Source organism: Acanthisitta chloris, unplaced genomic scaffold (assembly GCF_000695815.1).
Source record: "Acanthisitta chloris isolate BGI_N310 unplaced genomic scaffold, ASM69581v1 scaffold15532, whole genome shotgun sequence".
Lineage (NCBI taxonomy): Eukaryota > Metazoa > Chordata > Aves > Passeriformes > Acanthisittidae > Acanthisitta > Acanthisitta chloris.
The window spans coordinates 2,453-27,053 of NW_008660008.1; the positions used below are offsets into that span (position 1 = coordinate 2,453).

Sequence of the window (24,601 nt, forward strand, 5' to 3'; positions counted from 1 at the left end):
GTCTTTTGGAGGCTGAAATAAGGAAATTTGACACAAGGCACTCCTGGCATTTCATGTGTCCTTTTCCCTGCCCTAAGTCCTCTTCTAAAGAAGTTAGAGAAGCTGATATTTGCTTTCACAAAAAAAGAAACAACAAACACCGTTGAGATTGACATTCTATTTGTCTTGTGTTGCCTTACAATGGAACATTGTTTAAGACTTCAGCTTTAGACAGTTAAAAATGTGAAATGTGTATTTAATTGCTGTGAGACAGGACAGATAATGGCTGGCACAGTTCTCACAATAATTTATGTGCCACCAAACAAGTGCAGTTTATATGCTTCCCTTTAAAGGACATTAGTTCAATCGCACAATTTCTTGTCTCAAAGAAGTTTAAAACTTAAATCAGAGGAGTAATAGATGCCCTTTAAATGTGATCAAATGGAGTGATGATTTATGAATGCTGTATTTAAAGAAAAACATAACAAACCACAACGAATTTTAAATGCAGATGTTATATGGAAACACTTTCTACTAGTGTGGAACAATTGCTAAAACAGCTATTTTGTATGGAATATGATAATAGTACTCAAATTTCCAATGGGTAGGGAATGAAAGAGGATGTTGCTGCATAGCTCAATTGGTATCTCTTTATATGTCCTTCTGTATACAGATACATTATGATAAAGGGCCTGTTTATTAAGATAACTAGTTATGACATCAGTCTATTCTTAAATTTTCAAGCTTGAAGCAAAGGAATTCAGTTTTTGATTTAGAAGGTGTAATAGCAACAGATTTCAAAAATTTGGACAGCCATGCTTTTCAGTTGTTGAATTTTCTTACTACTCCTTCAGAGTTGCTTGTTTTGTTAGAGGGTCAGAGCCAGTCAGGTGACTTTACCAGATGCTTTAGCAATGTGTCAAAAAACCTATTAGCAAGACTTGGCAGTTCAAGAGTGTTGAGAGGTGATTCAGCAAAAAAAAAAAAATTTGCTTTCAAACATTCTGACTACTTCAGGCTCTATAGAAGCTCTTCTTTAATTTTGCCATTGCTTGTGTCTCTTTAGCCTGGTTTTCTTTCAAAGCCAAACTAAAGGGAGACACTAGTTGGTTTAATGACTGGATGTTTGGAAGCTATTGGCTAGCTTCTGATACTGTGGATCTTGGAATGTGCTATAGAATTCTAACATTTTTTAGTGTGACCTATTAGTAGTTAACACATTGCAATGTACACTAACGCCTGATTTGTTGACTTCTCAGAAACTCCTTGAAAGAACCCGTGCCAGGCGGGAGAACCTGCAGAAGAAAATGGCCGAGCGGCCCAAGATGGGAGCAAGACCCACAATGCAGACCAAGAGGGTCAGAGAGCCTTTGGTAGAAACTGGTAACCAGGCATCTCTTTCTGGTGATGAAGGTATTTTGAGACAAGTTTAGTATAGATTGTCTTTTGATACAAGTTCCATGTTTTTTAACTATGGGCAAGTGAAAACTCTGCAGTGTTTATCTTAAACCAAACATGCAGTTACTTGCCCACTAGGACTAGCTCATGTTTAGTTTGACCTGAGAGCAGATGTGCCAAGTAGTTAGTAAGATACTGAGAAATAATTGCATAATGCCAATGATAGTACCTCATCCTTGGTACATTTGGGAGGGGCATTTTTGGGGTGAGGCATATCAAGGTATTCGTAAATCATAACTTTATTTGCACTATGGTTTTGTACTGTCTCTGAAAATATTTTACATTGTTTTGAATACTGATTTGCTGAATACTCTGACTTATACAGTAAAACCTGATACAAAGCCATCGCCATCAAAGAGGCTCTGCCCTAATGATACTGAGACTCAAGCTTCTTGTTCGGAGAATGTACAACCAGTTCCTCCGAGTTCCACCAGCCATGATGCTTCTGAGATGACTTCAGAATTGCATGAAACTACTTCTAACAGAGCTTCAGTGGTTCAGCCTCTTGAGAAAGGAAAACCAAACACTAAGTCAGAAGTTCCTGCAGCCCTTTCTGTCAAGACACGTATGCAGAAATTGGCAGAACAGCGGCTCTGCTGGGATAGTGAGGGTATGTTTCACTTGCTAAGCACTATTGGTATTTTTTCTTTCAGTGTTTGCATAGATGATTATGTTAGCTAGCAGAAGATAATTTTTTATGCGTGAACACTAATGTTTTCATAAAGAATTTTGAGAGCACTTGGGAAGGCCTAAAATATCGAAGCTGTTGACTACAGCTTAATTTTAAACTTTTTTCACCCTACTAGTCTTGTTCCTCACAACAGTGGTATAAAACTAGTAAACTGCTTGATTAAAAATGTTTAATTTGCTTAGTCTTGATGCCTTCAGGGCTAGTAGTTTGATTCTGTTGATGGCAGGAACATCTAACTTGATAAACTCTATGTATAGTATAATGCTAAAGATGCAGATATATCTCAGTATATTATATTAGAAAAAAGAAATGTGTTTTCTTTTTTGCAGATCCCTCTGAATGTGTTCCTCTGTCTCCCCTCCAGTCAAAAGGTCTGTCTGTTTCTCCACCTAAGCAGATATCTAATGCCCTGGCAAGTGAAACCCCTATCGGGAGAAGAGGCCGTTTAGCTAACCTTGCTGCTACAATTGGTTCCTGGGAAGATGACCTAAGTCATCCATCTGCAAAGCAAAACAATGCACAAGAACAGCCTGGTACTACTTGTTTATCCAAATTGTCCACTACAAGTGGAGCATCTGCTAGAATCAATAGTAGCAGTGTAAAGCAGGAAGCTGCATCCTGTTCTCAAAGGCTTGTTGAGGCTTCTATTAATAAACCAGCAAACTCAAAGAGAGCGGTGAGTGTCTGATTTAGTTGCTGATTAAAAAATTGATTTGGGTATTGGGAGGACAAATGTTAGCACATAACTGTTTGCTCACATCAAATCTTTAAGATTAATCTTAGTCAATTTACAGCTTTTGCATTACTGCAGTCCCACATCCTTTTTTAACAGCAGTCCTGAAACAGCTTAGAATCACTCTTATTGAGACTTAAAGATGAGTGGTCTTATATGTCTTATAAAGGCTGATGTCAATGTAATTGATTGCTGCTCTTGACAATCAGAAAGGGGCTTCTTACAGGGATACTGGGCTTCACTCTGTAACTTCATGTAGCTGATTGACTGAACTGTGAGTATTATTGCTGTATGAAGATTCAATCAGAATGATGAATTGGTTGTACTAGACACATGTTCAATTTATGCTGTTTATGCAATGACAGTATCTGCCATGTGCATTTTTGCTCAGGATAACATGGGAAAATACCTGAAGCAGCTGGCAAAAGCACCTGGAATCAAATGCTGAAACAATTAGAAATAGTGGATAAAAAAAAGTACAAAAAAAATCTTAACTCTTGTTCTCAGCTCTTTCTTGATGGAATAGGTGTATTAGGTGATAGTATTCTATGCAAAATGTTTCATTATTTTTCCTCTTCAGAGAATAAGATTATAAGTCTCATCTTAATGTGATTTTTTTTCCCCTTAAGGGTCTGAACAATTTTTTAACGCAACCCTCAAGAGTCACTGTTCCCTCTTCTAAAGAATCTGAAGTACAACAGCCGCTAACAGAGAATCCCTGCAGTCCTCAGAAAACTGAAAAGCATCCTCAAATAGCAAAATCAACTTTGCCTCAACCAGTTCAGTTGAAAGAAGAGCCAGCCAAAGGAACACATGTGCAACTTGAACCTAAGGGGAAACCTGCAACACCAGGTAAGCTGTTTTTCAGCTTCAATACACATTCATTCAAATTAGGCTTATGCATTTAGTGTCAAAAACTACGTGTTAAGAATTTAAGGTGATGGAGCAGATAATGCCTATTTTCTGCTGTAACTTGAGTAAAGTCCTGATGAGCTCTGTGATAATTATTGGAAATTGTACAGCTTCCATATATTGCAGGGCTATTTTCTTAGACACAGTTTTAGTAACTCTTAAAAGCAAAATCAGTTTAACTTTTCTCTTTATGTAAAAATATATTGTGCTAACATGTTATTTGATATTATTCAAGGTTTATTTCAAATTGTTGGATACTATGTGTATTCAATCAATATAATGTTAAGAGTCTGCATATGTTAAATGAAATCAAAGCTAGACACCACATAGATGCTCTAACTTTGCAGTGTCTTTCACTCGTAGCATTGGTGTCAAAACAAGTGAGCATCCCCAGTTTTAAATTCAACTGCCTATTGTGTCAGAAACTTGGACTAACAGCTTGAACTCTACGAAATGACAGCCAGAAAAGCAAGTGTGTGTGTCTATATATATTGGCAATAAAAGACAAACTCAATAAAGTAGGGTGGATGCCAAACAGTTTATCTGCCTTATGTACTAGAACACTCATTTTCGTGAAAGGTGCAAGTGAGGCTGGTTGTAGAGGAAATGTTGAAAAAGAAAATCAGTTTTTATAACTGGTGTATCACATGTGGACTGATAAGAGAAGGACATCTACTTGCTCTGATTTGCTGCTTTTTTTAACTTCAGTGTTCTGTTGTGATTTGCCCTTCAGTTTGTATAAAGTACAATGGAGTAAGAACTGTAAGGGAGACATTAATTGCTTCACTGAGAACCTTCATCAGGATGCAGAATTGCAGTGATTTCTTTCTATGTTTGAGAGTTTCTTTCAGAGCAAAACACTTGTTCTTGTAGGGGGATCAGGAATTAAGACCTTCCTGGAACGCTTTGGAGAGCGCTGTCAAGAGCACCGTGTGCGCAGCCCTGCTGAGAATACTCCAGGGTGCAGAACACCCATTGTTACTCCAAATACAAGGACAATCCAGGAAAGGCTTCTCAAACAAAATGAAAATTCCTCTACTGCCAGTGTAGTGCTTCAGCTTAAGCAGGTATGACTTGCTACATTCATAGCTTGCTTATAAATGTGGGGAAGATTATTAATGTTCTGCAGCAACCTGAGGAACTTGAAATGTTTTGGCATATTACAGCTGTCAGCTCTTCCCCCATTCCTTTTTGTTTGCCTAGGAACGTGAGCGAGAACTCGCATGCCTTCGTGGCCGATTTGATAGGGGCAATCTGTGGAGTGCGGAGAAAAGTGACAGTTCAAAGAGGAAGCTTCCAGAAGCTAAAATGGTAATGTGTTACCTCCATGAATCAAAAGACGATAGTCTGAATTGCTTTAATGTGTTCTGAACAGGGAGGTAAATGTGAAAATGTGTATCAAAGATAAAAATCAATGCTTTGGGAATGCCCATGTTGTGCAAGACCAGTTGTCAAGTGAATTGCATGATTAGTAATAAATTGCTAGGTTTTTTTTTTCCATCTGCAGAATCAACTAAGACAAGTGATACTGCTTTAAGCCATTTGATTTATTTACTTTTTGATGATATAAAGTGTGGAGTTTTTATATTCTGTAACTACAAAAGCAAAAGAGAGCTCGTACAATCACTCAGTATTTAGTAACTCAGCTAAATTTCTCATATAAATAAATAGGATATTGGACAGTCTCTTTTTCCTAGCAGCTGTTAAAATGTGTTTCTTTCTGGTGGCTTTTGTTTTGTTAACTTTGAACATTACCTCCTGAATGTGCTATGTTTTTATTCTTTCTAGGAAAGCCAATCTCAGACTAGTCCAAAACGTCCTCCTAGTTCAGATGCCACTGCTTTGGGACCAGCAAAGTCTCCCAGCATGGAGTCCTCGGGTAAGAACTGTCACTGTTCACTTGTGACTGGTATTGGACCAAAGCACTGTGCTTGGCCTTCACAAGCAGATAAAGATGCTGGTAGCACTGACTTGAGGAACTGGCCCTCTTTATTTGGTTACTGAATTGTCTAAATCTTCTCATCTAATAATAGTAATCTGCACTCCTGTACTGCTTTGGTAGGTTGACAAGGCAAGACACTTTTTTTTTTTCAGTGGGTTTACCTGTGTTTCATACTTGCATGTAGGTTTAGTGTAAGGGAAGTGAATGAGAATTGTCAGTTACAGATTTAATCTATATTTTGCCGAGTATCCAAATTTCCACAATACTCCAATGGGAGGGAACCCTTCTCTTGTCAGTATGCCTTTATGGTATAGATTCTTATAGTAGGAGATGTGAAAAGAATTGAGATGATCGTGACATGCTTTCTAGTGCTTACTGTGTGGAAGAATCCCCAACTCTCTGTAAAAAGAGAGTGAATTGAGGTAACACTTCCTATAGACCTTATGGCCAAACCAGGCTATCTAATGTGCTTCTAGAAAAACAGGATGATATCCTTGTCTGGGGTTGGGTTTGAGTGCAGTGGTTTGTGTTGTAGTTTTTTCTAAATTTTCCCTTTTCACTCTTGAGTGTCTGTACTCTATTCAGTTTTCAGCATTGTTTCTTGTGGTAACAGTTTGCTGATTATAAGATGGAAATCTAGATGCACAGGTTGTGGAGAGTATGTATTCTAATGTGCTTTTTTGACAGCCAGATAACTGGAATTCTGAATTTAGTGGTCTTTGTTAGTAAAACTTCTAAAATTCCATAGCTAAAAACCATAAAATTCAAAGGCTAGACATAATCTTCAGTTACCTCTTTTTTTTTATAGATGCTTCTAAGTGTGAAGAGACTGAAAAATCCAGTCCTCTGAAGGTTGTTGAGCCCAACAGCCCTGTAAAAGTGATGTCTGACTCTAAGCTTGAACAACTTGCTGAGAAACAGAAGGGTTTGTATTGAGCAGATGTATATTAATGCACTTAGCTCTCTGTTGCCACTTGTCCAGTGCAGTGTTAATATCCTTCAAGTCTGAACAATGAATTCACTACACATACACTGACCCTCATGTATGTTTTGTAATGAGGTTTATATAACACAAATGAGGAAAACTTTTGTCATAACCATTCTGTCTTAACATTCAAGTCTTCAAAGAATATTAAAAAGCTTGTATCAGAAGTTTATTGGGAAAGGACAGAAATCACTGTTCTGCTATGGGACTTACAGTCAGGTTTTGGATGTGTTTGAGCTAAAAGGCTGCAATTTGTCAAAGAGGGACATCTTTTCATTCCATCCCTGTATCAATTATGAAGTATATGTGAAAACAGCAAATTAGAATGATCACAAAAATGTACTTCAGGGTTCTATATGCCTGACTCTAAGAAGTGCCTTTTAATCAAGCTTACTTGAAAAGCAAAACTAGTTCACTTATCTGTTAATAACTTTGTTTAATATGTGAAGTGTTTAGTCTTGATGCTACTAATATATTTTTAAATGTCACCCTTCAGATGAAGTATATGAAGTTGAAATTAATGTGGATGATGAGATGAATAGCTCAAAAGTGATAAATGAAATTTTTGAAGTTCTTCAAGAGGATGGTCCAGACATAGAAAAGCTGAAGAAAGAAATGAGTATGAGCCTGGAAGGTGAAAGTGATGAGGATGAGCAGGAAGAGTCACTGAATATTTCATCAATGTCTCTGTTAACTCCTCTAGTGGAATCTGTTGGTTCAGAGGTGAGAATTTTTGAGGTGGGGAAGGGCTTCTTTATCACACAGATGTACAATTTGCTTGTGAGTGGTGACACTTCATCACTGTAATAGGATATTTGAGCAAATAGAGAAGTTACAAATGACATTTTGCTAATGAAAGCATAATGAGGCAAAGTTATTTTCCTCTGAAAATAGTGTATCATGTTGGATGCTCTGCTAAACATGTGGTTTTCTGTTAAATCAAGCTTAAGTCTTATACCTATTACTTGTACTGGACTTTCAGTGGCATACGTGCATTCAATGAAGTGGTTACTGAGGAAAATCTGAAGAGAAGTCATTATGTAATTACTTGTTTGGAAATGAAGGCTGAAATCTCTAAGTTCAATAATCTGTCGGTGTCTTTAAAATAAATGAACTTGGTCCATATCCTTGGAATTATTTGTAAAATGTTGTTTGTTAAATAGTAATAAGAAGCCTCCAAATTTACTGCTCCTATGCAAAACACGTAAGGGTGAGAGAAAACAGATAATTATTAATGTGGACAGATATCTGTAATACAATCTTTTCTTCTTTCCAGGCCTTTACTTCTCCTTGTAGGTCAACTGGAGAAGGTAGCAGTATCAGTGATGTAAGTCTAAAGTCTGACAAGTTCCAGAGGACTAAAGTTCCTAGGGCAGAATCCGGAGATAGTATTGGCTCTCTGTCAGAAGACCGCAACCTTCTCTATAGGTAACAAACACAAACACTCCACCCCTGATTCTACTAATGTGCAAGTTAAGACACTGACTTTTGTAACTCTTCTAGTGATGCATACTGCTTAAACTAAAGATGAACTTTTCTTTTCCAAGATCTCAGCCTTTATCTAAGGTTGTGTAGTCTTTTATGTTGCTTAAAATGAGCTGATACAATGCTTTTTTAAAGACATTTAGACAAGCTGGAAAACATTAATATACATACGTATGTATTATATATTGAAAAGAAAAGCTTGGCACACTTATGAAACATTTCATGGCATGTCCTCTTTTTAAAAGCATTGATGCGTACAGATCTCAAAGATTTAAAGAGACCGATCGTCCTTCGATAAAGCAAGTCATCGTTCGCAAAGAAGATGTTGCTTCCAAAACAGATGGGAAAAAGAACGGCCCATCTGATCAAGTCAATATCAAGAAGAGAATGCAGGTATCGAATAAGCTTTTCAAAATCCTTTTTGTAATTTACTGTTTCCGTGCCTAATTTCCTCTGTGAATGTCCAGGACATACTGCTCAGAACTACAAAATTAGGGTTTTTAACATAAATATTTAATGGTAAGGAATGATAATGTATAATCTGAACAGCTAATGCATCTCTTAGAAGTATTGTGCTATAGAATGTTAAGAGTCATAGAATATGGTTCTATAGAGTAAGTCTAGAGAGAACAAGCCATGGTTTTGAGACGGGGACAGAGAATCTGTGTCTTATTACTGCATTTGAATTAGGCAGGATTTGTAATTACCTACTTCCACAAGGCAATATTCTGATCTTTGCTGGTACCTTACTCACCTGCATTGCTGAATTTCTGGTTAATTGCTGCTTCCCCCGGTGAAGGGAAGACTAGACTGGATATGGAGCATAGAAACATTGGAGTCATTCACTCCCCACCATAGTTAAATTACCTCTGAGGTAAAAAAAAACTGTGCTGCAATATAACTTTGCAAAAGTAACTGTAAACTGCAAGGTTTTTGTGGTTTGCTGTCTAAATGATCTGGGTTTTTTCCCGAAGCATAGCCCCCAAAAAATGCTAGTCTTGAGGAATTTCCTTGTTTGAACGTTAACACTAAATCTCTCCTTGTTTTCACTACTGGTTTTTTCTAGGAACTGAATAATGAGATCAACATGCAGCAGACAGTGATTTATCAAGCCAGTCAAGCTCTGAACTGCTGTTTTGATGAGGAACATGGAAAAGGATCACAAGAAGAAGCAGAAGCAGAGAGACTCCTTCTCCTTGCAAGTAGGTTTTTAGACTCAAGTTCAATTCCTTGTTGTGAACACTTCGACAATGTGCATCATTTCTTACTAATGCATTTATTATACTACCTTGTAGCCACTTATTTATAGTTTTTCACCTTGAAAATGGAAGAGAATAGTGTCTGTTCTGTCTCAGCTTTTATAGGCAAGAGGACATTTTTGGTGTCTTCCTTGGCCCTAATATTCGTCTTCTGGAAGATGATTAACATTTCTGTTGCATTTTGCATACTTATGGCAAAAAAAAAAATAGTTCAGTGCTACTTTTTCCTCTATTACAACTGTAATTAAGTACTTTTTCTATGCAGCTGAGAAAAGAACTGCATTATTGGAAGAACTGAATAAACTGAAGAGTGAGGGACCTCATAGTAAAAGAAATAAAGCTGCTTCTGCATCCACTGAGTTTGCTCCATCCAGAGGATCTGTTTCCATTTCAGAAATGCGTCTACCTCTAAAAGCAGACTTTGTATGTGGCACAGTTAACAAGCCAGGTAAAACTAGGAACCAAAAGCTTTACTCCTTTTTCCCCCCCCCTTTCTCCATTCTTCCAACATGTATTTCTGGTTCATTCTTCTTGGGTTTTTTGTCTTCTCTATTGTTGTTCTCAGAAATCTAGGTACAATGAAAACTTAGGAACTTCATTCTGTTCTTCTGCTTTTGACTAAGTTTTCAATATATTCTGTGATTGGTTGGCATCTTTTTCTGGCTTGTGAGGTTCAGGAAACTTATCAAGACTTTCCTGGCCAGTTTGAAAGCTCTTTGTGGTTCTCTGTAACCTGTTGGGGAAGAAGTAGAATTTTGTATCTGAGGCTGTCTTCTCTCTTGCTGTGCTGGAATTTTTTTGATGGAAGCAAGTCTAATAGTAAATAGTCAATATTGTTACATAAATTCTGACCTTTGAGGTGCTGTGAAATGCTCATTAGGCTTCCATTTTTTTCAGTTCTTCTGTTAACATCCCAAAAGACTTAGTTTACAAATACTAGTATTCCATTATCTTGTTATAGTTAAATCACTGAGATTTCTTCTTCTTTTGTTTCAGAATATCTCTGTAGTTCTAGAGACTTATTCTGGAACATAGTAAACTTCTGTCATGTGGTTGTTTAGAGAATTTGCAGCCCACAATAACCAAAGTTATTTTATATAATGCTACAAAATATGATTATAGCTGGACAGGTTCCTACTTCTTGCCTCACTAAAACTTGAGGACAAAACTCATTGAACAAACATGTTACTGTTCTTGTTGCATGAGACAACTCATCTCTGTTATGGGAAAGTGTTTCTAATGGCTACAAAAAGGTAACTTTAGTTTCTGTCAGTACTTCTGAAAGTCAAATTCTCTAAACAAACAACTATAAACTATTTGTCAAAAGCTTTATTTTGGAAGGGCATCATTAGCTATACATTGTGCACCAGAAGTTCTATTAATCACTTGCATCTCTGAAGAGAAGGTCAAATATAAAGAGTACAAATCAATGCTTTTTGGAGTCTACAACAGCTGTTCTGAAAGCCATGATGTGTCATGTACAACAGAGCATTCAAACTGCATGAGATGTTTTGATTTATTTGTTGGTTTAGTGTTTAGGAGTTTTGTTGGGATATTTTTTTAACATGGTCTCATTGCACAATGCTTTTGCTTTGCAGAAAAGCAATTTATTGCACAAACTCTAAATTATCTTCTGACACTATCAGGATGTGAACTTGGGGTCACCTTCCTTGTTTTCCTGTTATGTGAAAGGTTAGGGGAATTAAGTCGCCTGAGTAACCAGTTTCTTCATAGGACTGAAAAGCATGAGAACAGAGTGAAATCTGATGTGTGGTTAAGCTGGTAGACCTAAAGAGTATAAGGAGCTAAGACTATCTGCTGAATCTGGCTGAAAGTTCTTCCTCTCCCCTCTCATGCACTGGGTAGTGAGGTCTGCCTGAGATGCCCCAGGCAGGAATGCAGTTGTGAATCCTGTCCTGTGGGTCTTACTAGCAGATACTGCATTAAAAAAATTTGTTTTAGCAGTAACTTTATAAGCAAGTCTTAACTGTAACCAAGTGTTTAAGTGGGTAAAACTGATGTGTGTTTAATGGGAATGCAGTACTTAGGGCTGTTTTAGATACTTGGACTCCTCTGGCTAACAAAACTGTCTGATGTGTATTTACAGAAGCAGCAAACTACTGTCTTACTAGCAGATACTGCATTAAAAAAATTTGTTTTAGCAGTAACTTTATAAGCAAGTCTTAACTGTAACCAAGTGTTTAAGTGGGTAAAACTGATGTGTGTTTAATGGGAATGCAGTACTTAGGGCTGTTTTAGATACTTGGACTCCTCTGGCTAACAAAACTGTCTGATGTGTATTTACAGAAGCAGCAAACTACTACTATGTAATACTGCTGAGATCTGGAGCAGAAAACATGGTTGCAACTCCATTAACAAGTACTGCCAGCTCCCTGAATGGAGATGCTCTCACTTTTACTACCACATTTACTATGTAAGTATAAAAAAATCTTTCTGAACCAGTTTCAACTCTGGTGGAGCATGCGTAACAATACTTAAAATATTCGTATAAGGAAACAAACCTGCAAACAAATATGCTGGGATTTTGCAGTATAGGTATTTCCTGCTTCAAGAGATGACTGGAATGCACTTCTCAGAGTAAGCCTAGATTGCTTTTCCTACCTTTTGTTCTTGCCCAGAACACCTGCAGTGGCAGATGGATCGCTGTGCCTGAGATCATGTGTTTTTTCTCTTCTGCAGCAACTGAAATTTTATATAGCTATTTGGTTTTGTTATCTGGAAAAAATAGTACTCTTACAACTAAAATCAACTCTTAAATGTTAGCTAAAAAGGTATTGTGAGTTAAAAGGGCTGTTTGTTATCAGAAGTCTTCCAAAATAAAATAGAAAAACTTTGAAAAGACAGTCCAATTGAACTGGAATTTTCACGTAGAGCTCTTTAGAGACAGGTTGCTTTTTGTAGTTCTTTTTTTTGGAGTAGAAGTGTGTGCCAGCAGTGTACTGAAGGGTGCAATCTGAGAAACGGTAGATGTACTCTGTCTCTTGTCCTCCCCTCCCCTTTTGTTCTTTGAGTTCTGGAAAGTATTTTGAAATAGTAATGCACTAAAGTCTCAAAAGCAGCAATGCTGCCTGCACTGAAGAGTGCTATTGTAGAAGTGAAAGGATCTCAAACTGTCCTATTGGCCTGCAGGAACAAACTAAGGCTACTAATAAGAGCTAGCTAATAGCACTATGACTAAGATGCTCTTGGGTAGAACCTAGCTGGACAGTTTTAAGGAGCAGAAGGAGGGAAAGAAGTAAAGAGTAACTTTAAAAAACCTTAAACAACACCACAAACCAAAACAAATAAACCTTTTTGCTTCAGTCTTAGTTTAACTCACTTTTTCCCCCTTCCTTCCTTTTAGGCACGATGTGTCAAATGACTTTGAAATAAATATAGAAGTTTACAGTTTGGTATGTATCAGTTCCCGTCAAGAGGATGTATAAAAGAATGATGTGCTATACTTTCTTAATACCTTCTTTCCTTACAGGTGCAGAGAAAAGAAGTTGCAAGCACTGATAAAAGGAAAAAGACAAATAAATCTAAGGTAAATGAAATATGAAAATCAGTCTGTTATGTTTCAACAGAAGGTGCAGTAGGAAGACTGCAGTGTTCAGGGAGAACTAACTAATAGTCTCAGGCAATCTGTTGCTTGATTTTTCTTCTTCTTTCTTGGAACATCTGCAACGACAGATGGGTTATAGAGACCTGCAGCAATTAGTAGATTGGACCTGCAGCATATTGAGTCTGAAATATATTGGAGGAGAAGTCTTACGAGTGCTGCAAAATGCTATGGTTTCCAAACTTCTATTTATTAGGTGTGGTGTCTCTTGTAGTGATTTAGTGCCCTTATTCTCCACTTCACTTAAACTATGCCAGCCAATATGTCCTACCCTAAGTCTGATTTGTCTTAAAGATTTTATTGATCAACTGCAAACTTTTCTTTCTTCCCAGTGTTAAATAAAAGCATGAGATGCCTATTTTTTCTAAAGCAAGCATTGTTTTAATAATTCCTTGGATGCAATATTTCAGCTTATATAGGGTGCACGCATCAAGTGTTTGTGCTTTATTAAGGATATGCAACCCTAAACAAGCCAGTGACTTTCTGGAAGTAGTTTAGGGTTTTTTGGTGGTGGTTTGTTGGGTTTGGGTTTTTTTGAGGGAGGGTGTATTCTTCTATTTCCAATAGTTGGGCACACAGTGACACTTTAGGTCTGATTTCCTCATTGTCAAGATATCTGTCACTTAGTAATAACAGTAACTTAGTAATAACAGGAAACTTAAGTGTTTTTCAAAATAGTTGTAATGAGTACTTGAATCCTGTCTCTGCAAACATAAATCCTGTCTCTGCAAACATAAATTGGAAACTTCTTTACTCTTCACTTGGCACAGTGGAAGCATACCTCCACTTGTCCTCCAATAAAACAAACCAGTTTGATGTCCAGTGTTCTTTTCTCTCCTATGTGTAGTTTAAAGGATTGTTTTACTTAAAACTGAACTGTTTTGTGTCATTGTAGGTAAGTTGCTGATGTGGGGTTATAGGTTTGCCAATTCAAAGTTTATTTAGATAAGTCTTCAGTATTTTGCTGTCTAATGTTCACTTTAATGTGGTGGACAAATTCAAAAAGATAGATGCATTTGCTACTGTTTTCTTTTGTAGGTTATTACTCCAAAGAGATTATTAACATCTATTACTTCTGTAAGTATGAATGTAATATTGTAACAAGGTCTGGCTATGACCCCTTCCAAAGACCATATTCTCACACTGAATGAGGTTGTGCCCATAGTAGCCTTACTTAAAACTCTATCAACTGTCCAGTTTTGTCAAATTCTTCAGCCATCAGCTCAAGAAATGGGTAACAGCTCTAGATATGTAATGCTGGAATTATACAGTTGCTACACATTTATTTGGCCTTTTCAAGTTGTTTCTATTTGGTTGTTTTTTAAAGTACTTTAGATCTAGTTTCTTTTTACCCATTTTTTTGTCATCTATAGAAACTGTCAGAATTACTTTCCCACTAAGCTGTTATTTGTCTCTCTATCTTTCTCTCTCCCTCCTCATTTTCTAGAAAAGCAACCTTCTTACTCCAGGTAAGTAAAGTCTAAACATTTTATGCCAAGATGAATAATCCACACTTGCTGTTAAAACCAATACATCGGTAAATAGTATTTGTAGCAGATGACAGTTTGAGAGTACAGCCAAGAAACTGGCCTTGTATTTATATCTGAGTTACAATCATGTTTAATGGAAAATATCTTCACAAAATCAAAACTAATACCTGGTACAACATATCCATGGTTTATGTTCTTTTCCTGAAAATGTGAGTTCAAATCAGCTTTTAAGATTTTAAGCTAGAGTCTGATGACAACAGAGTAATACAGGGTAACTTGAAAATGCGAACAGATTCTGAAGTATTGTTTGTGTAGTGTTTTATATATATATAACATGCATAGACATATTAAAAAATTTGTTTATGTATTTCTGACTCTTGGAAGAGCAGCATTTCTGAATGTTTTTTTAACTACACAAAAATGCATTACACACTTGTCTGACTACCGTATGAGATACTTGAGCTAGCTTTAGCACAAATTGCAGCAATAAGGAGCTTATGAATTCTGGAATGTCTGCCATGCTGCTGCAACTAGTCTGACTCCTGTGCTTGGGCTACAGTGCTTGTTTCTGTTGATATAAGTGCTAAGCAGAATAGGTGTGCAAATTCTGGAAGTCTGCAGCATGTCCCTTGAGAAGAGGCTGAGAGATTTGAAGTGTCACATTCCTACTGCAGGGCATTGGTGCTTTGTAGAGTGCCCTAATGTGCTCTCTGTCCCCCTGAGACTCTCAAAATGCTTTGTTTTCTCCTTTGAGAATTTTTCAAAATTTCTTTCTGAAAGAAAAGACTGGCTGGGGAGGAATAGTGTTCTGCATCAAGACTGTGCAGCCCAGCAGCACATTCACAGACAGTGTTTATTCTGGAGTACTCAGTGGGGCATACATATAGTAGTACAAATAAAGCCTTTTTAAGCCTTGTGGCATCCTGATTGTCTGTTGTGGTACAACTCCACTTTAATGTCTTTCTCCACAGCCATGGCCAGTCCAGGTGGCCCAAATGCTATACGTAGTACTAATTTCATCCTTGTTGGATCCCACAAGCTATCGCTGTCTTCTGTAGGAAATACCAAATTTGCACTGGACAAGGTAATGGAAATTATTGGTTACTAATTGGTTACTAATCCACTAGGAAAATGAATACAAGTTTAAGTTAACTGGTTTCTGGCAAAATTACCATCCTGGAAATGAAAGTTACAGGTTTATATATATATATGTGTGTGTGTGTGTATATATATATATGTATGTATATAATTTATATATATTGAAAATTTATGTATTGGTGTTACTTATATTTAATTTCATGTTAATTAAATGTAATTTTGAGATACAGCAGAGAAGGACTTGCATTACTATGCCATATGTTCTTTTGTTTCAGTAGCTCATGTAAGGTATGGTTATACCAAGGTAATGAAGGCATTTGGTTACTGTTTTGCTGTCAATGACAAAAAAAATTGATGTATGTAGTTGGCATCTCTGTACATGGTCTTCACCTTGTTTGATGCTCTTAGTCTTGTGGTTAGCACTAAATAAGGCATTAAGTGCGTTTTAATGATAATGAAGTATTTAAAATTTTCTGCATTTAATTGACCTAAAAATCGCCATTTGAATATAATTAGGAGTATGAGTTTTCTTTCATATCCCAATTAAATTTGTAGAAGCAAATTATCTTAATATTTTAAAAAGGGCTATTGTTGAGTTTTACACCTTTATTTCCTTGACTAAACAGAATGTTTATTGGCTTTTACCATGAGAAGTTCAAAAAAATACATTCTTAGATTCATTGTAATCTCTAACCTTGTAATATCTTACACCTAAACCCTATTTTAATAGGTGTTTATGCCGGCAGCTATCCTAAGCTAATTTAAGTTAACTCAAAAGTTGCTATAGCTGATGGAAGTACTAAATCACAGCTTTATCTATCCAAACAGCAGCATAATTTTCTTTTCTTGGCTAATGAAGTCTTATTGTGATGATAGTATTATTGCAATTATAGCTTCTGAAGAGAGATAACAAGAACTACTTAAGCCAAAATACTGTAATAATCTCAGCTTGCTTTTTAGAAGCTTGACTTTTTGCAGATAGGAACAGGCTCTGTCGCTGAAACAGTTGGCAGAGCTTAACAGTTAAACTGCACTGTTGCTACTATGTGACTTTCGGAAGTAGCAGCTTTGGTTCTTCAGCACAAATGTTCATCTTAACCAGAATTATGTGTAGAAATCTTAATTGTGTGAACTGTTTACTTATTGGAAACCTCTTTTTCTTGCGGTTAATGAAATCAACATTTGCATTATAGTCAACAATTTGTATTTGAACTTCTTTAGTTTACTCTGTAGCGCAGGACACTGGTGTGGACTAGTGAACTGTAGCACAAGATTTGAATGGAATTCCAGGGAAACCATTACTTGATTAATTTTTTGTGGGTGCAGACTTTAACAGTTGTCTGATTTAAGGGGGAATTCTTCTTATTACTTTTCTTTTTAGTGAACTCATCACCTCAGTAAAACTTCAGTTTTGACTTGGCCTGTGGCTGTACCAAACAGCTGCATTTTAACTTGCTTCATGCATTTCTAATATGGAACAAACTGCTTCTACAGTGGGTTTTTAGAGTCTGATTCCTCTCTTTTATATATACTGTTAAAATTCAGAGTAGGAAGGACCGAAATATACTCATGTATAACTGTGTCCCTTTTCTAGACCTTACCTTTATACTAATTTCATTGAGCATGTTTCTTTTTTCCGTAGATAAATTTTGAAGGGGAGGAAAAAGGACTGTTGGGCTTTATGTTCCGGGACAAGGTTGCTATGATCCTCCAGTTCATAACTTAAAATGGGAAACTACTTCCTAGTGCATGTTGCTCTGGCCTTTTTGCAGCACTTTCTTTTAAAATTCTTCTAAGAAAATGCTTACAAAGATTTACTAACTAAGCATCAGATGTTAAGAGCCTTTCAGACTTGCAGAATTCTACCCCTTGTCTTTACAATAATAAGCCTGCTGCTAGAACTCAGAAGTTATTTAGGCTGCCTAGATTTTTTCCATAACTAACATGTCTCTTGTCTTCCCAGATCACTAGAGAAGGGATTTTCTTACTTCAGAACAAATCAATGTGTCTCTTAAAGATTGTTAGTCAGGGAACTTATGCCAACTTCTTGATAAACTGCACAGACCATAGAACCAGCTACTCTGCTGATAGAGAAACTGAGAAAAATGACTAACAGCCTAAATAATGGTTTACCTAACTTCTTGCTGAAGAAGAAAATTAAAATCACTCAGGACCTAAATATCTTATCTCTTATTCTTACGAGACCTTGTTCTGGCAAGATGTATCAAGACCTTTTTAAAGCAACAAGTGATCATAACTGAAGTTTTGAAAGTACTAAACGTGTCAAAATCTGAGGTTCTTATTTGTACCCAAATGTGCATTTAAAAATTTTGCTTCGTGTATATGCTTTTGGAATTATGTGAATTGATATGCTTAAAAGAAATAATTTGTCTATAATCTCTGAAAATAGTTTTATCTAGTTAATGGTTTACTTGAATCCATCAGAAGAGAGTTATACGTTTCCTCTTCAAATTAAGCAAGTGATGATTTTAGTACCTATCATCTCCCATTTTTAATCAAAAGTTTCCCAAGAAACCAATTTTTCAAATTCTTGAGTATCTTTACAGATAATCTTCTGTGATGGTAAGCTGACTTCTTATGGTAGACACCTGAATGACTACACAAGAATGCAAGCTAGCCTAGCTTTCTCTTCATCTAGCTGCATGTTTGTCAAATTGCTTTCTTGTTATCACCTCCACCCCTTTGAAAGGGATATATTGTTAAGTAGAATGTAATATATTCTCACTGAACTGTACAGGACAGTGTTTTGGGACCTGCTTTAGTAATTAGTAATGGTATTGTAGGTGCTGCAAAACCTTATGTTCTGTTTATTGTACAGTCTCTGCTTTACTGTCACACAGCTCTTCACTGGCAGACTTCTTAATGCATAAACTAGATTCTTCTGTTCTGGCATAAAGCAGAAGGGAGTGCAAAACCCATAAACTTGAAGTGGGGGGAATGGCCAAATGTTCTTGAGGCCCTCATTCAGAAACAGATTCTACTGTGGTTTGGTAGTACACAAGCCAGTGTTCCCTGGTGTAACATGTAGGGTTATGGTTCTTTGCTGATAAAAATCCAGGATTGCTGCAACTTGTTTGTATTATGTTGAAATGTTTTACTATTATTTTGCTTCTCAAATGGTCATGCAGACTCCTACCTTGATGCTTAGAATTTTTCTGTTCTGTACTGTAGGGCCAAGTAAATGAGCAAGCCATGCATACTGTGTTAGTTGAGTAGACTTAACATGTAAAAGTTATTTGATCACCTGCTTGTGCACATGTATCATGTTTGTGAGGAAGCTGCGATATATCTACAACTTAACCAATTGATTTCTAAGTGTAACACCTATTTTGGTGTTCTGCAGGATTCCCCAAGGCCTACAGATGTGCACTTTTAACTACTGAGGGTTATTCTTGTTCACCTTAACTACTAGCACAATTTAATTCTGTGTGATTGGCATTGATTGCATGGCTCTAAAAGCTGGTTTGCTACTGTATATACATATCAATTTCCTGGCAAATTCCTTTTTGGTTTCTTTTTGTATTTGAGTAGCACGATCAACCTTTCTGAGTTTTCTAGTATGACAAAACACCAATGTTTGTGGGGGGGGGGTTCGGTTTTTTCAAGATTATTTCAGTATTACTTATTCAGTTTAGCAACAAAAATATGAAATGTAGAATACCTTGCAGATCATAATTCGCTTGTCGAATTACCACTTTGCCCTTAGCTTCCTTGTGAGGGGGGAAGAAAGGGATGTGATTTTGTGAGAGCAGTCAATGTAATGTGTGGAGGGATTGGGGGAAGCTCAAAGGCAGACCTTGTTTCATGCTGCTCCTCAAAACTCTTGACTATCAAGTAACTGTTTGACCAATCTCTGGTTAACTAGTTCAGCTGCATTTTTTTTCTTCCTGGTTTTTTTTTTTTCTTGTGGTAGAAGATAGGACTTAGAACCCTTTCTGTTAGAAATTACCCAATGCAGGTCTTTAACACCTTGAGTGCCAGTTGAGAAGAGTTGTTTTCATCACTTTTCCCCTTTCTGGTTTTTCTTTTATACAAAGATTTGTCTGAGTAGGCACTACTCCATCAGTATCTGCCAAAAATAGTTATGGTATCCAAGTACCATTCCTGTTTAAGTTCACTTTGATATTTTCCAAACCTCTTAATGTCAAACTGAGGCAGAAGCTTGCAGGGTGTGGATTGGTGCCTTCTGTTGTTTCTAACCATGCTTGGAGTGCCTGTTTTTATGGATAAGAATGCATGTTTGCATATGTCTTGAGCAAACTAATAAGCAAATAATTCTTGAAAATCTTCTAAATGAACTTGAAGCAAAAAGTGATTATTACTGTCTTGCTTGAGACTGACCACTGCTTTCCAGCTGAAGATCCTAAGAACAAGACAATGCTAACATCTTGGTGCAGGTGGCTTGCTTGAGCTGGTAAGATTTGAGAGGAATCAAAATCATATGATTAATCGTTTTACTTTTTGCAGGTTCCCTTTTTGTCCCCTTTGGAAGGTCATATATATCTAAAACTGAAATGCCAAGTGGATTCCTTGGTGGAGGAGAAAGGGTTCTTGGTAATGTATTCTCTTCAAATTCCTTCCTTGGAAATTACAGGTCCTGTTAAATGTAGTAATTTTTTAGTTTCATACTTGTATTTGAAGCTTAAAACTGGCTTGATCTTTTCTTCTTCTCTGAACCAGACCACAAATGATTCTTAGTCTATTTTCTAAACATGCCTAAGTTACACAAACTCTTACAAAGTAGCTTTATCTCTCCTGTAAACACTATTCATTTGTTGTTTTGAACTTCAGTTAACCTTCTCTTGCTCTAATCTGTGATGTGAGTAAGATGTAAATTTTTCTGGCAGAAAATTTTATGGGATGTCTAGCTTTTTTTTTTTTAGTAGAAACAAAAGTTTGGATTTTTTTACATGTGTTCACAGCCTCTGGAAATGACAAGGAAGCGACAGGTTTTTTGAGAAACATTTCGAGCGGTTCTCTCTAAAACTGGATTTAGGGAATACTTGGGCCTAAGAGAGGGAACTGTTGCAGTGTCCAGCAGATGGCAGTAAACGTGCTCTGAAAATACTTCAGCAAAACATTAACATCTGCTGTTAGTTTGGTGTTTTCAGCAATCAGAATTTCTTTAGACTCTTCTCAAACGCTGCTTTCTGTCTTCTTTCCCTTGACTAAATTGAAGTTGAACAGATTTCGTTCGATGCAAACATTTCACGTGCTTATGGTGTTTGCTGTCCCATTTTCCTGTGTACTAATTTAAGTCCATATTTGTTTCTACTATAAAATACGTAAAACCTGAAGAATGGTGTACATGAATATTAAATTTGTTCAGAGTAAGGGTTTGGAAACTCCCTGCACCATTAAAAATTATAACCTGAATTGTGAAGAGTGAAAAACAACACATGCAAATTAATTGGGGGGGGGGAAAGTTCTGTACAAGTTCAAGAGGGACTGGGAATAGAAGTCAGATACTAAACTTCCCATTCCAGTACTAAGGAAATGGGGCTCGAAACTGATGGTATCCTGTATCCAGTGAAAGAACTGTCAAGACAAACATTTAAAAATCAATTCCTATTTTCTTTTAAACTGTCTGGACTCACAAGTATGGCCCCTTGAATAGCTAAACATTTTGTAATCCTGAATTGTAAATCAAAGATGACTTGGATATCTAATAATAAATTGTTATACTAATATGGGTTTTGTGACCCTTTCATACTGTACCTACTATAAGTATCTTAAAATAATGGGAATGCTTGCCACTATCAATATGAAAATCTGGTAATTTGAAACAGCAGCTACAGGTGCATTTCGAGTGAAAGGCTGCAAACTTGAGAATGAAAGCATAAGCCCATTTTCTAAACTATCTGGAAAGTAAATATGCTGTATTTAGAAGTCTCTCCCGGTATAATTTTTTTCCTTCTCTTTCATTTATTCCTATGAAGGGTTGTACTTGCAGAACCATTTTGGTAGAAAAATAGTTGAGTACAGACTAAGCTCAAGGTATAATGTTACCCTATTTTAAGTAGTTGTTTTTTTTTATTTTTTTAAGACTATGTTTGAAGATGTTAGTGGATTTGGAGCATGGCATAGGCGCTGGTGTGTGCTGTCTGGAAATTGTATCTCTTATTGGACATACCCAGATGATGAAAAACGAAAGGTAATGCTGCTATATAAAGTTCAAGTCTAAAGTTCTGTAATACACAACTAGCTGTTCATTTTTAAGGACAGGAACGTTTAGGCCTAAAACAGGTAAAGATATTCAAAGCACAGGATTCAAGTTTATAAAGATTTCTTGGGGAATAAAGGGGACTTGTCTTCATAAATCTGACCCAAATCAGGGCAAACCTAAAAACTGACATCTGTCTAGTGAGAAAGGGGAAAAGATTTAATTTCCCCTTTAGTCTTAAGGCCTTTCATTGTGCTCATCAAATGACTAATTATTTAATTGAAATTGATTGGACTTGTACAGCTTAATGAGCAGACTGTACCTAGTTGCATGAAGTTTTAGAAAAAATTATGGCTACCAATATGGTAAAGAATTAGTGGGCAATCTTTCTATATTGCAGCAGCATAGCTGTAATGGACTATCTTATTTGCAGTCATTGTATTCTTGCAGCTCCACATTATAGCTGGAACTGGTGCTCCTTAAATGGTTCTCACAGAAATCTAAGTGCTTAGCTAATGAGACAAACCAAAGGTTCATCTGTCAAGTGAACTTCTTGTTTCCTTAGCCTTTTCTCACAGTGTGTACTGAAATATTTCCAGGTTCTTTTAAAAACTCCTTTCAAGAGGGTTTTTCTGACTCACTGAAGTTATTTACCATTAAACACTTTCTTGTGTATTGGCAGAACACTTTCTTTCCCAAACTCCATGGCAAACTCTGGTCCTTTTCGGCCTTCTATGCCAGTCCAGATGCCTGAGTTTAGTTTCTTCCCTGCTGACAGAGGAAGACCATATGCTGATAGCTGACATTGCCAAAATATATCAGTGTACTTTCTTTCCCTGCCTGGAGAGAGGGAAATATCTCTGCCTACTGTAATAGAAGATAGACAAAAATTCAAGCAAGAAAAAGGTTCCTATTCTGCTTTTGTCTGCAAGGAAGTGGCTTTGGTTTGTTTTTTAGGTTCTGTTCTTGAAAACCTACTAGACTTGTTTCACTATTGCTCTGAGAAAGGGTCAGCTATATTCTTTATTTATGCTATCATCTACAGCAATATGAAACTTATTAAAAGCCTCTCCTCACTACTACGTCTGTTCTGTCATGCAGAGAATAGATGTAGCTCAGAAATGTCAGTATTAGGCCATGATTGTTTTAATCATGGAATGTTTTCTTAAAAGAAATTTCCTATGGCTGTAATTTTGTCACCAACACGCAACCCTTTTCCTAATGTTCCTTGAAGTGGAGCTGCCCTTCTTTTCCCTGTAACTTAGGTTATTTTAACTGTCTATGAAATAGTATAGTGAGCACACCCTGTAAACAGCAAACTCTTCTCCAAGCCAAGAGTAGTTTGTGATGTTTCCCTGATGAGGTATTCTGTAGGGGTGAAGAGCCAGATCCAAGGTCTGGAACTAACTTCAGACATACAGCTGAGCCTTCTGTCTATAGTCAGCATGTACCTGTATATGATTGCCTTGAAATGTGGAAGGCTCTTTGAAGAGTTCTATCTCTTTACTACAGAAAAAGCTAAAGCAGCTTGGACTTGGCACTTATGTGCCCTAGTTGCACATTTGAAGATGAATCCATATATACTTACAGGTTTTGACAGGAGTGGTGCAAGTTCCTAAGGCACATGTTTTCTGTAGGCTTTGACACAGCTTACTCTGTCAGTTTGCATTTTATTATGAAGTTCTCTTGAAATTGAAAGGTTTTGAGTGGAAATTTTTTTGAGTTTTGAAAATTTTTTAAATTGAAATTTTAAGGAATAAAGGGGACCTGTATCTTTCCAGAGCCTAAGCCTTTAGTGAGGGATGCATATGTTATCTCTGTTGTATGTGGCTGAGCAGGGCATGGTCCATTGCCTGTGTTATCTTGCTTTTTTTTTTTTTTCTACAGCTCTTAAAAGCAAAAAGTGGAATCTCTCTTTTTGTATAGAGGAATTGATTGGGGGAAGGTGTGTTCACTTAACATGGCAAAAATTGTTAGAGGATATGTTGTTCAGAATTATTCTTGATTTCAGTATTCTTGACTGATGAACTAACTTCACTTTCAGCATCCTTTGGGCCGGATAAACTTGGCTAACTGCACTAATCATCAGATTGAACCTGCCAACAGGGAGTTCTGTGCCCGTCCCAACACTTTTGAACTAATAACTGTCAGACCTCAGAGAGAAGATGACCGAGAGACTCTGGTCAGCCAATGCAGGAACACACTCTGTGTTACAAAGTGAGTGCATCAAATCATGGAGGTTGTGGGACATGTTTGGGAGGGTGTTTTACCTCATGTGGTAGTTTTAGTAATATAAGAGCTTTACAATTTTGCCATACTAGTGCAAAGCTTATTTAAATACTAAGGCTTTGGGACAACACTTGTACTGTTGGGTTTATTTTTAGTCCTATTTTGTCTTGCTGTTCCATTTCTGTTCTGAGGACAAAGAACTCTACTTTTCTAGAAGTGGAAATGCCAGGTGGCTTGGTAGCAGGATTGTGGATTATTTGACTTAATCTTTTTCCCTGCTAATTTGGGCTTCTATGGTTGATCAGGTTGTCATTTTTCAGAATAGCTAGGTAGAGGGGGAGAATAATCCATTGGGTGCTTTGCCTTTTAGGAACTGGCTGTCTGCTGATACTAAAGAAGAGCGTAACTTTTGGATGCAAAAGCTCAACCAAGTCCTTGTTGACCTTCGCATGTGGCAGCCTGATGCCTGCTACAAACCTATTGGAAAGCTTTAAACTCTGGAAAGGAAATACAGAGAAAATGTGTACGCAAAAA

General features: G+C 36.9%; 1 protein-coding gene across 1 annotated transcript; it reads left to right on the forward strand.

Moving 5' to 3' along the window:
• Window positions 1-1,238: 1,238 nt before the first annotated feature.
• On the forward strand, window positions 1,239-24,601 carry ANLN (anillin, actin binding protein; the record flags this gene model as incomplete). Its single annotated transcript, XM_009069645.1, has 23 exons — window positions 1,239-1,392; window positions 1,763-2,047; window positions 2,458-2,804; window positions 3,491-3,713; window positions 4,647-4,840; window positions 4,977-5,084; window positions 5,562-5,652; window positions 6,524-6,640; window positions 7,197-7,423; window positions 7,977-8,128; window positions 8,431-8,578; window positions 9,252-9,387; window positions 9,710-9,892; window positions 11,752-11,878; window positions 12,809-12,857; window positions 12,935-12,991; window positions 14,105-14,143; window positions 14,514-14,535; window positions 15,528-15,640; window positions 20,143-20,229; window positions 21,722-21,829; window positions 23,883-24,055; window positions 24,438-24,601. Coding segments are annotated over 23 exons (3,264 nt in total), but the record flags the coding sequence as incomplete, so codon positions are not given.